General features: G+C 44.5%; 1 protein-coding gene across 1 annotated transcript in view; it reads right to left on the bottom strand.

Annotated features, from left to right (window-relative positions):
- The window catches only part of adgrg6 (adhesion G protein-coupled receptor G6), a 60958-nt gene that overhangs the window by 39245 nt on the left and 4883 nt on the right, over window positions 1–16830 (bottom strand). The window contains exon 3 of the mRNA XM_026341874.1: window positions 729–1076. Within this exon, the coding sequence (XP_026197659.1) occupies window positions 729–1076 (348 nt within the window). The remainder of the gene's footprint in view (window positions 1–728; window positions 1077–16830) is intronic.

Here is a 16830-nt window from a genome sequence, read left to right as displayed (position 1 = left end):
GACACGACCGAGGTTTTTATATTACTCTGCATTTCTCAACACTGGTTGTAACAAATCAGTGAGTTTGTGTCTTTTTGTCATAAATCAGAAAAACTCTGGCCGGAGCTGCTGCTCGTGCACAAAATACCAGCAGCCACTATGCAATGGAAAAACACCATTCACACAAATATGCAGACATGCATAAAGACACGAACACACAGATGCACCAGACCAAACATTAATGTCAGAGCAGCTAAGTCTTCTTTTTAAATGTCGATCCACTCTGTGTCCATGATGCGATTTGGTTTTTTTTGCAGCAGAAAATACAAAAGCTAACGAGGTAAAACACACTTTCTGACTGAAGTTAGATTCACTGACACATGACAATACAAGCAGCCAACAGACACACCAGCTGTATCACTCTGAAGTCATTTTATAAATGAAATCGAAAAGGTTGCCACGTTTGGAGTCTTTGTTGTGTTGCTACTAAAACATTTGGGCAGTGATGATGAAATCTCAGGAACACAGTTTGACAGACACCTATATTCTCCGTATACTTCTATTCTGCTCTGCACGTTCACCACGTCCCATCGATCTGCTGGAACATTTTAAAACTGCATCAGATGAACTGAAAATACATATTGGTTTACTTTTCTTCTAAGCTGAGATCTGAGAACTTTAACTGATTCGATTCCTGACACGAGGGAATCGTGTCAGGACCTGTAGAGCAGGTCTCAGCCTGGACCTACCATGTCGGAAGCTAACACTGAACCCCTTCTTCTGCACGCTGAAGTCAGATTTAAAGAACAGGTCCATCACATTCCCCGTCGAGTTCAGTGTCAGGCCGTTCGCCGTCAGACCACAGAACGTAACGTTTGCGTTGCCTGTATTCACCACGACTTGGTCATAGATGCAGCCCGGTGCCTCCTCCAGGTCAAAGTCCAGGAAGGTGAGCTGGATGATGAAGCCAGCGGGGGCCTGCGTGGTCCACGTACAGGTCTGCGAATTGGGGTATTTCTGGGGGTAGCAGGGCGACGTGATTTCCCCCTGGGCATCCGTCAGCAGCTGGTTACAGTTGGTGGAGGTGCAGCCCAGCACTAGATGTCATGGCAGGATGATATATTCATGAATTTTCAGAAAGGTACAACCTCCACTGAAGCTGTTAACGTAAGGTCATATCACTCAGAAGACAAGACGCTGGATGACCAGGACACAGGGGCTCCCACTTTGAATGTTATCATCCCAATAAAGAATTGTTATCAGTTTGTCATTGGGGCCATGATTGTGATTTAGCAGAATCTACTCCACCACCGTCAGCTCACAAACCAACATGGTTAGGTTTGCGAAAAGGTTGTGGTGTTCAGGTTTTGTTGACTCCCTCTCTCTGCAGACTTTATTACTCTTAAAATGTGACTGTTGCACTTAACACGATTACTACAGCTGCTAATCATAACTCATATCCATGAAATGCACCTTCTGGCCTACTGGTAGGTTCACTGGTATGGGCATGATACCAACTGACAATGACCATTTAATGGGATGATAACTTTTGAAATGAGAGGGACCAGGACAAAGGAGTAGAGGCCATAAAAGTGATTAGATAGGAGGAGGTAAACACCCGCTACCACTTGCAATCAGAAGGCAAGTAGGTACAGTAGATTTCAGGGACAAACGCAGTTGAGTTGGTTGTAAATGTCAGTAATTCCAGCTCAGAGAGTTAAAAGATACAAAAGAATGAACAGAGACAGAGCTTTTACGACTGTAGAAGACCAAGCCACTGTTACATCATCAGAAAAGACAAGAAGAGCAGATTAGGACCTTCATCAGTAAAAGATCATATTCCAAAAATCAAAAGTAAACAATCAGGATACAGGACAAGACAAGTTGTGCAGTTCTCTAAAGCTTCAGCAACCAGGAGAATGATGAGTTAACGGGCTGGTTAAGACAGAAGTGGACTGAGAATGTTCACTTCCACCAGGTCAATGTAGAAGTTTTAGGTATAACAAAGTACCAACCATGCACATGCAGGAAAATTTTACACGTTAGATTAAGAAAAAGTCACATTTGTCTCAGAAAGGCAGTCAGATCCTGTGACTGAAGTAGGATTAAGAACATGTACTTTAAAACGTACTTCATTTGATTGTGATGTTACAGCTGCATCATATTGAACAGGAACATTAAGTGTGATGCTGTGTTTGTGTCAACAACTATAAAGACCACAATAAATTGTTCTCCATAAATCAACAGAAAAGCACATTTAGGTTTGATTTACCCGAATACCACTGACTGAGATGGATTCATTCATTTGAAACATAAAACATGTTTGCCTTTATTAGAACAACAACTAGAACGATGAGCGGCCTCTCACAAAATGGAAAATGGAAAGAATAGTTCGCCTCTTTCGCTCGGGGTAACAATGGCCTTGTTGATTTCGGGCTCAGCCTTCGCCACAGCCAAAACCACAGCCAACGCACTGGGAACGTCAGAAGCACCAGGACGTGTGTGAACGTTTTTTTTCTTTATGGGTTTAAATCCCCCATTATTCAAGAACGCTGGCTCCACATTCATCCTTGTCTTGACATTAAGACCCTGTTGCTGGTCTTCCGACCCCTGTAACTGTACTAAAATGATTCCAAGGTGGTTTTGCTTAATAGGGTACCGTTAACTTTAATTAAGACCTGATCCTTTTCCCACGTGCGTGTCCTGTTGAAGATTACTAGTTGACTGCTTGTCAATTTGTCCATCTTGCGCTCTTAAACCTTTTGTCGTCACTTAACTTCGATAGATTCTTTGGCTGTGAGCAAAGCACAAACCACATATGTATGCACACACATTCGAGGCATACATACTGCACACATTTCCAATCCCCACACGAGCCCATTTGCACTCCATTTGAGAGCGTGCAGTCAGAAAGACTCAGCCCACACTGTGTCTGCTGCCATTAAAGTTGTTCAGCATAAAATTTCAGGAACATTTGGATGCAACATCAAAAAAGCACCAAACTCTTTTTTCCCATTAACGGAAAATGTTGAAGCAGTCACATGATTCTTACTGAGCTCACTCTCTCCTTCTTTCCCAGCACTGTTAAATACACACCAGAGTTCCTCTAGGGGAGTGTAGGCTTCTCTTGGCCGAACCACTCCACCTCTCCTGCTCCACTGATTTCATTCAGTCGATAGGGGAAGTAGCTGTGTTTCTGTGTATGTGTGTAAGGAAGCCACAAAGTCAATGCCCCCCCAAAAGCCTAAAAGCTGCCTCTCAAGTTTCTGGGCAGCACAACCTCAGGTTTCTCTTTATCCATTCTTCTGCATTCGGCCTCTGGAAGCTGTGACCCACTGGATCAGCAATAGGAAACAGACAAGCACATTGTAAGATCCAGTTCAGCATCACTCTTAACATTGTCATACAGCAACAGAGCAAAGAATCATTATTCAATTCAATTTTTTAAAAACTAGCACCTCAAATACTCACACTGCAACTTGACCACTGTCTCATCAGTCAGAGACTGGGGTTTGGGTTAAGGTTAATTTATGCTTTCCACTGCTCTTGCATGAACACGTCCTCACACTACATGCTTGTCCCACTTCTGTTCATGTTATGGTGATGGATACGTTCCAAACGTGCTAAAGCAACAGCAAGAACAGGAGCTGTAGTGTTTGTTGTTTGGACTGAACAACGTGAGTGAAACTGTTTCACGAGTGCCACCATCCAGCCATACACTGGACAACTTGGTACCAACTGGTATTTGGAAACCCTTTTAACTTAATTTATTATTGACTCCACCCAGATGAGCTGTTGAGAATGTTCTTACCAGGGAAATCCTCAAAAGACAGAAAACCTGCATTAAACCAAGACTACAAATCTGTGTTAAAGAACAAAGTCAACCTGTCTTAAATCAACAGCTCTCTGGACACCTGCTTAAACCAGATGAGCACTGTTTGCATCCTGACGTCTTTAACTTCACAGACTCTCTGTAGAAAACTAAATGTGTCTTATTTCTAAAGTCTCCTGCTGTGGAGGAAGCACTGTTGTTCATGTACACAGGGAACCACTGTAGACCCAGAAAACCGGCGTCTGTCTCCTGCAACCTGCATCTGTCTTGCATTACTACAGTACAGAGTGGCAGCACTGCCACAGCCCCCATCTTCATGCAGCTATCCCTAACCTGTCCTCCATTAGCCACAGAAATACACTGCTTCACTACATCAGCCCAGTGCAAGGAATATGTCTTAAACCTTATGTTCTGTGCACAATTCAAGCTCTATTAAACACTGACACAGTGAATTAAAACCTGCCCAACGACAGCGTCCAGTTCAGTGTCTGTTTAAAGAATGAGGAAGTAAAGTTATCTAATATTACACAAACAGTAAAGAGTAAAAGTAAAAAGAATGAAAATGGATTAGTGCGGAAGACACAAACTGATGCATGATTTTTAGGAATCAAATAACCAAATAAAGTCATATATTTAGTTTGGTCCTGAAAAACCTCAGAGACACTATGTCTTATTACATTCTTACTTTAGACGACATAATATTGGCCTCGGGTAACACTGTGAGGAAGCTCAGAGTTATCTTTGATCTTTGAAGGATATCTCCTTCACTTCATACATCAAAGAAATCTCTAGAACTGCCTTTTTTCACCTGAGAAACATTAAAGTTAAAATTAGGAGCATCCTGTCCCAAAGTGATGCTGAAAAACTAGTCCATGCATTTGTTACTTCCAGACTGGACTATTGTAATTCCTTATTAATAGGATGTCCCAATAACTCATTAAAGAGCCTCCAGTTAATCCAAAATGCTGCAGCCAGAGTTCTGACTGGACTTAGTAAGAGAGATCATATTTCTCCTACGTTAGCTTCTCTCCATTGGCTCCCTGTTAAATCCAGAATTGAATTTAAAATTCTTCTCCTCACTTATAAATCTCTTAATAATCAGGCTCCATCTTATCTTAAAGACCTCATAGTTCCATATCTCCCCAGCAGAACTCTACGTTCTCAGACTGCAGGTTTACTTGTGGTTCCTAGAGTTTCCAAATGTAGAATGGGAGGCAGAGCCTTTAGCTACCAAGCCCCTCTCCTGTGGAACCAGCTCCCAGTTCAGGTTCTGGAGGCAGACACCCTCTCTACATTTAAGACTAGACTTAAAACTTTCCTTTTTTATAAAGCTTATAGTTAGAGATGGATCAGGTGACTCTGAACCATCTCTTAGTTCTGCTGCTATAGGTTAGTCTGCTGGGGGACCTCTATTGACTGTCATTAACTTTGTGCTTCCTCCTCTCTGTACTTTCCTGTAGGTATAAAATTGAATTGAATTGATTATAGAAAGATGACTACTCAACATTTTATGGTCACACTGCAGAGTTTTTGTCTTTAGCTACAGAACATGAAGCTGTTGATTCCTCACTACTTCAACATACAATGGAGAATTTTTACATGAATAGTAACTTGTGGATTGTTTCTTCCTGATTACATGACCTTAAACTGGAAAACCGATGACTGCACATCACACACAGCTCTAAAGGGTTTGCTCTGTAGCGTCTCCATTTCACAGTGGAGATAATCAAAGTCTAACTGATAACGTTCCTCTGTGCAGCTGATAACACCTCATAGACAAACACAACAGACAGGTGTGGAGGCTTGTTTCTTGACCAATCAGGGAAAAAATCCCAGCAGAGAGGAAGTCCAATGATGCAAATATGACTGATAACCACATGTGGGAAATAACAGAAATAACAGGAGAGACTGGTTTCACAATAATCTGTTCAGCACAGATTAGAAGAGCAGTGTGACTTCATGGCGGGAAAGACCGTGCAACAGATGAAAGGATCAAAGCGGCTGATATGTTGTCAGGAGCACCAAGCAGTCAGCAGCAATAAAAGTCATCTTACAAATGAAGGATGTGATCACATCACCGGTAAAATGCAAAGCTCGAGTATGAACATCACTGCTGCCCAAGTACTTTACTAAGTTGTTGATTCATATAATTTACTACAACATGTGGACACCAGCAGTGAGCAGTGCAGAGACCTACGCTTTGTCTGTACCAGGGGGATGTGTTCACGCTCACAGTGGAAGCACCTTCTTTAAAAAATGTACAGAATGGGGTCCACTGTGTGTCAGCTGGTAGAGGCAGTCATCTACGAACCCCAGGGTTTCCGATCCAAGCCACATGTCAAAGTGTCCCTGAACACTTGGCGCCTCAAAGGGGCAGCCCCACAATGCAATTTCCCCTCTAGGGGAATAATAAATACAAATTTTTCTGAAAAAAATAAAAATACAAGAACATGCACAATTTTGGTTACATATTGTAACCCCAGCTCTAAGAGTAAAGAGATATAGAGATAGATAGGATAGATTTATCCAGAAATACCTGGTTTTGAATAGTGTGTGCATCAAAAACACACTTCAGGTGTACACAGTGCTGATCCTGGTAGCTGCCAAAGGTCAATCCTGTCTCCTAGTTTTGCTAAAACTGCCACCCCAAATGTTTTATTAAGGGATGTAATTCCAACTGGATTACAGGTCAGGTTAAAAATGTGAATAGAATGAATTTAGATTCTGATATTAATAAAAAACAAAAATGGTTACCAGACAGTGTTTTTCTTCTTTTGTTTCACAGTATAACATCAAGTGTTACTGAATTATTTTATGGTTGTGTTTAGACTTCACCAAAGTGTTTCTGTTGGTTTAGAGTCAAACTCGGTTTTGTGGCGTGACAATCGTGTATTTTGTATGTTCACTAGCCACCACCTTATGACTCAGTTTTAATAAATGTAGTGTTTCATTTATTTGAAGAATTGCATCATAAACCACCCAGTGATCACATATTTACAACAGCAAATCATTCGGACAGAAACTGGGACCTAGACCTGGTTCACCAGGTCACGTCAGAGGATAACAACAGTCTATGTTTGAGACAGAACAGATAAAGTAAAGAGGACAATATCACTGTATCTGAAGCCTGGAACCACTGGTCTTGTCGTCCTTTGCATGTTAAGACCAGTTTTGTGCAGAACCACACACTGCTAACAAAAACCTCCGAGTATAAATCCAGTAAGTCCATCAACGATTTCTCCAGTCTTCATTTTGATTACTTCAGCAACATCTGCTGATAATTTGAGGCTTTGACTCACATTCTGTAAATAAATTCAATTTAATTCAATTTGACTTGGCCTTGATTTCTGCTGCAATCCAATTAACACACACAAGCCCGAATTTATGTCAGTCCACAGAGGAAACACTAATGACAATTCTGTCAGGGCCATAAAATATTAACATCTCTAATTAATTCCTTAACGGTGGGAACGTCTTCCATCGACTCTGTGACAAACTGCCGCCCTCGTGCTGCCAAAGCCAACCAGCCATCTAAATGTAAATGTGTGTGAGTGCCAACAGTAATCCTGCAGTCTGTACACGGAGACAGTTTTAACGATTCCTCCTGTCAACTCGGAATCAACAAAGCAACAGAAAACTCTTTATAACCCCTCTCTCTCCCCCAGTCTGTGTTAATGTCTCTCTTCATTAGTCCTGCTGCAGAGCGTCCATTTCATTAGAGAGAGAACAAGCAGCTGTGAAGTTTTATATTCTGATTAGAGGCAAAGGGGCTGAACTCACATCTAATAGAGACACAGAAAGTCTGTTAGTCTGCTAACAGGTGGAGAGGAAATAGTCCAAAAGTAAAAGGAAAGGAAAGGAAATATGAGACGAGTAGAGATAATAACAAAACAGGAGACAAGATTAAAAGATAAGGAACAGAAAGAAGGAGGTGGGAGACGAGGAAACATGATGTGAGCATCTCCTAAATACTGACGTAGAGGAGAGGAGACGTCAAGCAGAGAAAAACACTGAAACATATGTGGGAGACAAACAGTGGGACGATGAGTCCCTGAGGTCCACCTAATGGACATAATGCAGAACAGGCTCTCTGGGTAACTCACTCCTGTGAGAACGAGGACATGTGTGTGTGTGTGTTTCCCTCCCTGTGATGAGAGAAGCTCCATAATGAGCCATTTAGTGTCTTTGAAGACTTTTCCTGTTTGAGTCCTTTAGCAAACAGGAACCAGGTTTCAAATTTGCTCCAAATGTGCTGCTGCCGTCTCCTCGACACCAGGAGACTCGAGGCTCCTGACGCTGCTCGTACATTTAACTAAAAGACATCTAGTAGAAGGACACAAAAAGGATGACGACACGGACGGTTAAACATGTGAACATCGACTGTATGTCTGAAAGTGATGCAGCGACTGGGCGTAGAAAACACCTCCTGTAGCTGGAATAACGTGTCTCCGATGCTCGTCAAGGTCAGACAGGTCTGACTGCTGATGGTAACGTGTCCTCTACCTGTAAATACTTAACCCAGCACGATTCTCCGATGCAGAGATGACTGCAGGAAAACTCTGGTTACCATTTTACACATTTGGTGAAAATCTCTGTCAGGTAAACTTAAACTGAACCAGAAATCCAGAAACAGGGATTCAGGCAACTCTGTTGTATTTTATGTAACTCCACCAACGTCTCTGTGCGTCTGTCCAAAACCTCACCGGTGAGTTATTGGTGTTCTTCTATAAAACTACAACCAAAGAACCGCGGAGCACAGATGAGATTTACGGTGAAGCAGTTAGTAGTGATGGTTAGGGTTAGGGTAAGTTAGCACACGTGATAAATTAAAAACAGAAACAGAGATTAACATGAGCTGTCAATGAGTGTCCTCACACCGACTGCCATACAACAGTGTGTGTGTGTGTGTGTGTGTGTGTGTGTGAGGCTGTTTTGTAAGAGGTGAGATCAGGTTGGACGAAGGCTTCTGGGATGTCCTGCTGTTTTACGAGCTTCTGTGTGTGTATGTGCTGTTTAGCTTTAGCCTCCACTCTCCCGCCAACACCTGAAAGAGCCTGTGACACAACCAGCTTCATCCAAACAACACGTCGTTTTAATTATCGACATTCATTTAATGTGTCAAACACGTCAGCGTTTTCAGAAACTCAGAGGACGAGGCCAACGACCAGCGCTGAGAGTGTGTGTGTGTGTGTGTGTGTGTGCGCCTCGGGCTGCTAATTACTGGCTGCACTTCAAGCTGACAGACGAGTATGTGTCTCCTGATAGAAAGCTTTGTCCCACATCTCTTCATCTTTAAGACTTGTAGACTAGTTGAGTACTAAAATGCATCATCCCACATCGACACGCTTTTCCTGAAACACTTTTCTCTAACAGCATTTCAGATATTCATTCATTCAGATGATGAAACTGAAGGTTTATTCGTTCACATGTGGATTCACACCAGTTTTCCTTCACCTTTAGTTCTTAAAAACAAAGTTAGCTGAACAAAAATGATCGGATACGTTGACTGGTAAAAGGCTGACTCGGCTCTTTTTTAACAACCCCCCATTTTATTGATTTTCTACTGGGGAGCGGTTAAACCACAAACTTCCACTACTGACCACTGTTTAACTCTTAACAGCAGGACCATAAATCATTTGAACCGGCTTGTTTAGCTGATCAGTGGTCAAACATCATCACCAACACGGCTGAACTTCCTCAAACGAGCTGTAACCCCCTCCCATCACCCTCACGCTCCCCCCAGGATCAACCCTCACTGAAATCACTCGGACGATTTCCCCCAAGTGAGAACACGTCTCACACAGACAAACTCCTGTTGTGTACGACTCTGGACATTGTCCGGAGTTCATATGTGAAAACAGAATATGTCAGTGATATCAGCATCAGGCTCATGAGGAACAATCACCAATGAGCTGTAGAGGAGCTGTGTGGGTTCACAGCTTTTTAACATCTCTGTTAAAACACAAGATCTGTTTCACAGTAAATCCTTGACATCACATCTGCTTCAGCTTTAGGTTCACTGTGTTTCTCTACTTCTGTTTCATAAGCTGCTGAGACTAAACGGTTTGATACGATTTACAAATGAGAGAATAGTGAAGAACACATGCTCTTGTCAAAAAATGATTAACTGACATGTTTTGAAACACTAATTATTGGGCTTGACCGCGGCCTGAGTACGCTGCAGGACCTTCATCCAACTCTAAAAATATGGACCGGGCCTGAGCAGTCTGACAATGAGTTGCTTGTTTCACTGTTTACAGATGTTACAGGGAACCAGGCTTTACAATGATGTAATATTCTGGTGTTTTTGGAAACCCGTGTATCTACTTAGCTCGACTTCTACAGTTACACTGGGAAACTGCCACAGCCATCGATCACATTCAGCTATTTTCTGGTTGTCCATTTTGTCTGTCACACGCTGTCCAGCACCGTTCAACAGTACATCTGGTAAAATGTGAGACGAGAGCGATGAAAGTTCGGGACGAGCCAGAAGCTGCTACTGTTACTGCTGCTGCTGAAGTTTGTTTCCTGCAAAACAGAAAGCCAACATGTGGGTCCACTTCTCTGCCAGAGGCAGCGCTGAACTACAAACTACTGCTCATTTACTCCACCTGACGGAGACGGAAACAAAAGGCTTCTGTTAACAACCTGACGAAGGAGACGGGAGCTTGGCTGAGCCACAATCTGGGCACTGTTGTTTTTTTAAAAAACGCAGCAATCGTGGAAAATCAGAAGACGAGTGATTTACAGCAGCTACAGGTCAGGAGCTCAGCATGGTGGGGGTTAATAAAACCTCCCCAGTGACTTTCATTACATCAGTCATCATCCTCTAAGGATACTGATCTGTGGTTGTCACAGGGGTTTGTTGACCCCGCGTATAGTTCCACAGTCCACAGACATGATGTTTAACTAGATACTGTCCTACACACCACAGACAGTACGTGAGCTACACAGTGTTAATGTCAGACAGAACTTAGAGTAATTACAAGTGTCTGATTTCAAAATAGCACTGAAGTCAACATCCAAGACCAAATTATGACTGGGAAACTCATTTGTGTGTAATCTCAGATGCAGAAGGTTTAATAGTACGGCAGCGCCTGGAAAGGCAAACAAACAAAAGCCTTAGATCAGCCAAGTGCAGCGTTTACTGTAAGAGAATTAAACCCAACAACCGAAGCAGCGTTCTCATATAAAGTGAACATGCCCCCACCTCTGGAGTTACACAACCCAGGAACTCTGCTGTGCTTCACTGTGAGCTGATCCTAAAAAGCTTTTCTACAAATGGTTTTAACCAACAGTTCTAATGAGATATGTAATGAGACTGTCTTCACTTTCAAAGGGTCGTGACCCCCTTGACCCTGGTACCCAGGTCCCAGCTTTTTAAATTTGACTTTGAAGGATTTACCAGGAGAAAGTTTCTTCCGTTCCGTTAACACGCTGTAAGTACGAGTGCACAGCTCAGAAAAGTGATGACGGACAAGTGTCAGGAACCAGGAGCTAAGTGGACGACGTGGGAAGGATCTCACTTCAACTTGAAACCTTTTTACATCAGATCTGATCTCATGCTACTATCAACATGCTGCTGGCATTTCCCTGTGACTCAAGGAGCTTAGTGATACTCTAACTGATATTCTTCAGCAACGTAACTATACTAAAAATCCCCCCTCGGCCCGTCTCAGTCATTTCCAGACACTAATCCTGTAGATTAGTCGGCTTCCATCAACCTGCCCTTCTCTCTTTTCACCTCCCCGTCCTCTGTAGCATTTCTCTCACATTCCTTCACTTGCATTCCTCTCCTCCCTCGTTCGCTTCACTTTCTCCTTGTTATCTTTCTTGTTCCTTCTTTTCTCTCTATGAGTCAAATACAGTATTTTTCACTGTGTTCACACTGTGCAGCTTGTTTCTCCCAAATGAAAGTACAACAGCCTTTTGTAGCTGATGAAATGTAGGAATGTCTTTGTGGTTCATGTCCCAGCTGCAGCACAAAGAAATCACATCCATTCTTTAGGAAAATTAAAGTTGAGGGAGCAGTTAGAGGTTTTGTAAATTACAAACAAGACTCAACCTCAAAGGTTCTGTGAATTGTTTCTTCAAGGAACTCCTCAGAGATATTCTATCAAGAGACGCTGCTTCATGTCTCAGAACAGAACCACACCGCCTCATTCAGTCCCACAGGTTTCAAAATTCATCAACTTTTACTTTCTGGAACTTGAAGGTGTCATTTGAATGAGAAGACCACTCAACAGAATTCAACTTGTCTCCCATCACGTCTGCTCTCAGACACACAATGAATTGTACGAATGATGCTTCAAAGATCAGTAACACAGATCTGTCACAGTCTGCATCGCTCCTCTGTGGACTAATGTTAGTTACTCACTAGTCTGTCTTTCCACTTCATCAGAACTCTCCATTAACAATCCCAACATCCTCGTGTGTGAGTAACGAGCTTCCTGCCTCTAGAGTCAGTCAATGACTGGATGTTTTTCTTTAGATATCATCCACGTCACCCCCATAATGTCCAGGACTCATACGTGCCTGTACTGACTGATCCTTCACACTGAACATCTCTCTGGTGCTTTAACAAATGTCAGTTTGTCATTTTGTATAGAATAAAAACTGAGACCCTTCTATCAACTATCCCTGCACCACCCACAGCTGATAACCTGGATCGGGTGTGATCAGTCATTCAGTCTGTGTTAGAGAAGCCACAGGAGTCTAATCTGTTCCACCAGACAACGAACAATGGACCTGAGCACGTAAGCAGCTGCATAAAGGAACAGATTCCTGAGTTTCATGTGGAAGAAGTTAATCTACAAAACATGTCATGATGCATTTAAATCAGCTTGAGACTGATTTGTTATTGAGTGACCCACAGGAGGGAACTGAACTCCTCCCCCCTGTCTCCCCAGGTGAACGCTGACTCACTCTCCCAGGTGTTTGTACTCCGTCCTCTCCTGATCCTCATCTTTCACTAGGAGATAATTGAGAGTGGCATCCGAGGGGGAACGAGGGAGGAGGAGAGGAGTGATCAGCGAGAGGAGAAGAGAAAGAGGGGAGTTCGGCAGCGGAGACGGAAAATAAGAAAACAGGAAACGAATGAGCTACGGTGACTTTTCTCTGTCTGATGAAAGAAAGATGCATGAAAACAACATCAGAAATCCATTAAACTGGTCAACATCATACGTTAACACAGCTTTGATGTTTGGAGGGTGGATTCCATGAGTCGAGCACCTTAAAGAGCTTTTAATAATCGAGTAAGAGACAGAGTCCGACAGATCCCAGAGAACAGGCCGAGCTAAATCACTGGGTTTGTCACGACTCCACCTTCATGTTACTGTCAACATCCAATTAAGAAGAAACTCTTTCATCATGTTCATGTGTCGTCGTCTTCTGCAATCGTTTGGTGGATCTACTCCACCCGTGAGCTCCATCAACCAACTCTCTTTGACAGAAACGCACCTTCTTCCACGTTTTCTAGTCTCTGAACATGTTTTATATATATGTGGATGAAAATACACCCGACATTAAAGAGGAGAACTGTGAAGGAGGAGAACGAGAAATAATATCCGGACTGTCCACACCCATGTAGTGTTATGAAATATGTAATATGTTCTGTCACAGCCTCCCTTCTTTCTGTGGGTCTCAGATGAACGACTCTAGGGAGGAGACGGGAGAGCGTTGTTGAGCCCAGGATGAATTAAATGTCACTGCATCATGAAAATGAGGCGCAGCAGAAGTGATTTTAATCATGAGCTGCTGACAGCAGTCTCACACAGTATCTGTGTGTGTGTCCATCTAAATGAGCTTCAAACTCTAATCTCTTCTCTGTGACAGCCTGAAAACTCCACCTCAGCCTCTCTGTACTCTCCTCTTCATCCCCACTAATCTGATCTTTGCAGCTCTCTCTCTGAATCACCTTCAACCTCTTCTCCTGTGAGCTTAATTGAATTTTAGAGACTGAAAGTTAAGAAAGGAACCAGGAAGAGAAGCGGCCCGAAAATGATCATATAACAAAACTCATTCTGGATTTTATGTAGTTATGCAATTTCAGTCCGTCACAGCAGGACGAGTGCTGCATCAGCAAATCAGCAGCATCAACATCAGCTGCATCAACATCAGCAGCATCGACATCAGCAGCATCGACATCAGCAGCATCGACATCAGCACCATCAACATCAGCTGCATCAACATCAGCAGCATCATCATCAGCTGCATCAACATCAGCTGCAGCATCAACATCAGCAGCATCAACATCAGCAGCATCATCATCAGCTGCATCGACATCAGCTGCATCGACATCAGCACCATCAACATCAGCTGCAGCATCAACATCAGCTGCATCATCATCAGCAGCATCATCATCAGCTGCATCGACATCAGCTGCATCGACATCAGCTGCATCGACATCAGCACCATCAACATCAGCGGCATCAACATCAGCAGGATCAACATCAGCTGCATCAACATCAGCTGCATCGACATCAGCTGCATCGACATCAGCTGCATCGACATCAGCTGCATCGACATCAGCAGCATCGACATCAGCTGCATCGACATCAGCTGCATCGACATCAGCTGCATCGACATCAGCAGCATCAACATCAGCGGCATCAACATCAGCAGCATCAACATCAGCTGCATCAACATCAGCTGCATCAACATCAGCAGCATCATCATCAGCAGCATCGACATCAGCTGCATCAACATCAGCAGCATCGACATCAGCAGCATCGACATCAGCAGCATCAACATCAGCGGCATCAACATCAGCTGCATCGACATCAGCAGCATCGACATCAGCGGCATCAACATCAGCAGCATCGACATCAGCACCATCAACATCAGCGGCATCAACATCAGCAGCATCAACATCAGCTGCATCAACATCAGCAGCATCAACATCAGCTGCATCATCATCAGCAGGATCAACATCAGCTGCATCAACATCAGCTGCATCAACATCTGCTGCATCAACATCAGCTGCATCATCATCAGCAGCATCGACATCAGCTGCATCGACATCAGCTGCATCGACATCAGCTGCATCAACATCAGCTGCATCAACATCTGCTGCATCAACATCTGCTGCATCAACATCAGCTGCATCAACATCAGCTGCATCAACATCTGCTGCATCAACATCAGCTGCATCGACATCAGCAGCAATAACATTCCTGTGAGGGTGTGAGGACAGAACAACAGCCTGAAAACCTCCGAAATATTATCGACATTTTCAGACCAATTTAATCCAAAGATGCAGCGATTCTAACACACGAGGTACATTTACATTTACATTAAGTCATTTGGTCTACTGTAATCTGTACAGACCCCGAACGCCTCAGCACCTCCACAGCACACAGTGAAACGCTGCGTCACTCACTCATGTCAAACATCACACATCAGACAACAACACACACAGCACGTCATGATCTCATCTCCAGTGTCCAAACTCACTGAAGAGTCTGAAGATCAAAAATCGACCATTTTAAAATGAGGAGATTAAAAAATCCTGATCGAGATGTTGTGACTGGACATTTTCAATTAGAATTAACTGCAGAGCTCTCAGGTGGGTTCATAACAGACACACACACACACACACACACACACACTGTGTGTGTGTGTGTGTGTGTGTGTGTGTGTGTGTGTGTGTGTGTGTGTGTGTGTGTGTGTGTGTGTGTGTGTGTGTGTGTGTGTGTGCTGTGGTTTAATGCTGCTGGGAACATTTACGATTGTGTGAACCGCTCGTTTGGCCTGAAGCTGCGGGGACGATATGGAAAATACATTAAACACATGCACACACTCTCCTCCTCTTCCTCTCTCCCTCTCTGCTCCTCTCCTCTCCTCCTCTCCCCCTCTGCTCCTCTCCTCCTCTCCTCCTCTGCTCCTCTCCCCCTCTGCTCCTCTCCTCCTCTCCTCCTCTGCTCCTCTCTCCTCCTCTCCTCCTCTCCTCCTCTCCTCCTCTCCCTCTCTTCTCCTCTGCTCCTCTCCCCCTCTGCTCCTCTCCTCCTCTGCTCCTCTCTCCTCCTCTCCTCCTCTCCTCCTCTCCCCCTCTGCTCCTCTCCTCCTCTCCCCCTCTGCTCCTCTCCCTCCTCTCCCCCTCTGCTCCTCTCCTCCTCTCCCCCTCTGCTCCTCTGCTCCTCTCCTCCTCTCCCCCTCTGCTCCTCTCCTCCTCTCCCCCTCTGCTCCTCTCCTCCTCTCCCCCTCTGCTCCTCTGCTCCTCTCCTCCTCTCCCCCTCTGCTCCTCTCCTCCTCTCCCCCTCTGCTCCTCTCCTCCTCTCCCCCTCTGCTCCTCTCCTCCTCTCCCCCTCTGCTCCTCTCCCTCTCTTCCTCCTCTTCCTCTCTCCCTCTCTGCTCCTCTCCTCCTCTCCCTCTCTTCTCCTCAGCTCCTCTCCCCCTCTGCTCCTCTCCCCCTCTGCTCCTCTCCTCCTCTGCTCCTCTCCTCCTCTCCCTCCTCTGCTCCTCTCTCCTCCTCTCCTCCTCTCCCTCTCTGCTCCTCTCCTCCTCTCCTCCTCTCCCTCTCTCTTCCTCCTCTTCCTCTCTCCCTCTCTGCTCCTCTCCTCTCCTCTCCTCTCCTCCTCTTCTCCTCTGCTCCTCTCCTCCTCTCTCCCTCTCTGCTCCCTCTCCTCCTCTCCTCCTCTCCCTCTCTCTTCCTCCTCTCCCTCTCTCTTCCTCCTCTCCCCCTCTGCTCCTCTACTCCTCTCCCTCTCTCTTCCTCCTCTTCCTCTCTCCCTCTCTGCTCCTCTCCTCTCCTCCTCTCCCCCTCTACTCCTCTCCCTCTCTCTTCCTCCTCTTCCTCTCTCCCTCTCTCTTCTCCTCTCCTCCTCTCCCCCTCTACTCCTCTCCCTCTCTCTTCCTCCTCTTCCTCTCTCCTCCTCCTCCATCTGCCTCTCGCTCACTTTCTATTTGACTTTTAATTTTTTGATTTAATGAGTTTATTGGCTAAATGTGGAAAATTGAAACAGGCCAACAGTCTCCGTGTCCTTCTGTCTCTTCCTTCCCACGCTACTTCCACCGCTCTG

Source organism: Anabas testudineus, chromosome 24 (assembly GCF_900324465.2).
Source record: "Anabas testudineus chromosome 24, fAnaTes1.2, whole genome shotgun sequence".
Lineage (NCBI taxonomy): Eukaryota > Metazoa > Chordata > Actinopteri > Anabantiformes > Anabantidae > Anabas > Anabas testudineus.
Note: the sequence above shows the minus strand (reverse complement) of the source record. Positions and strands in the feature narration are given on the sequence as shown.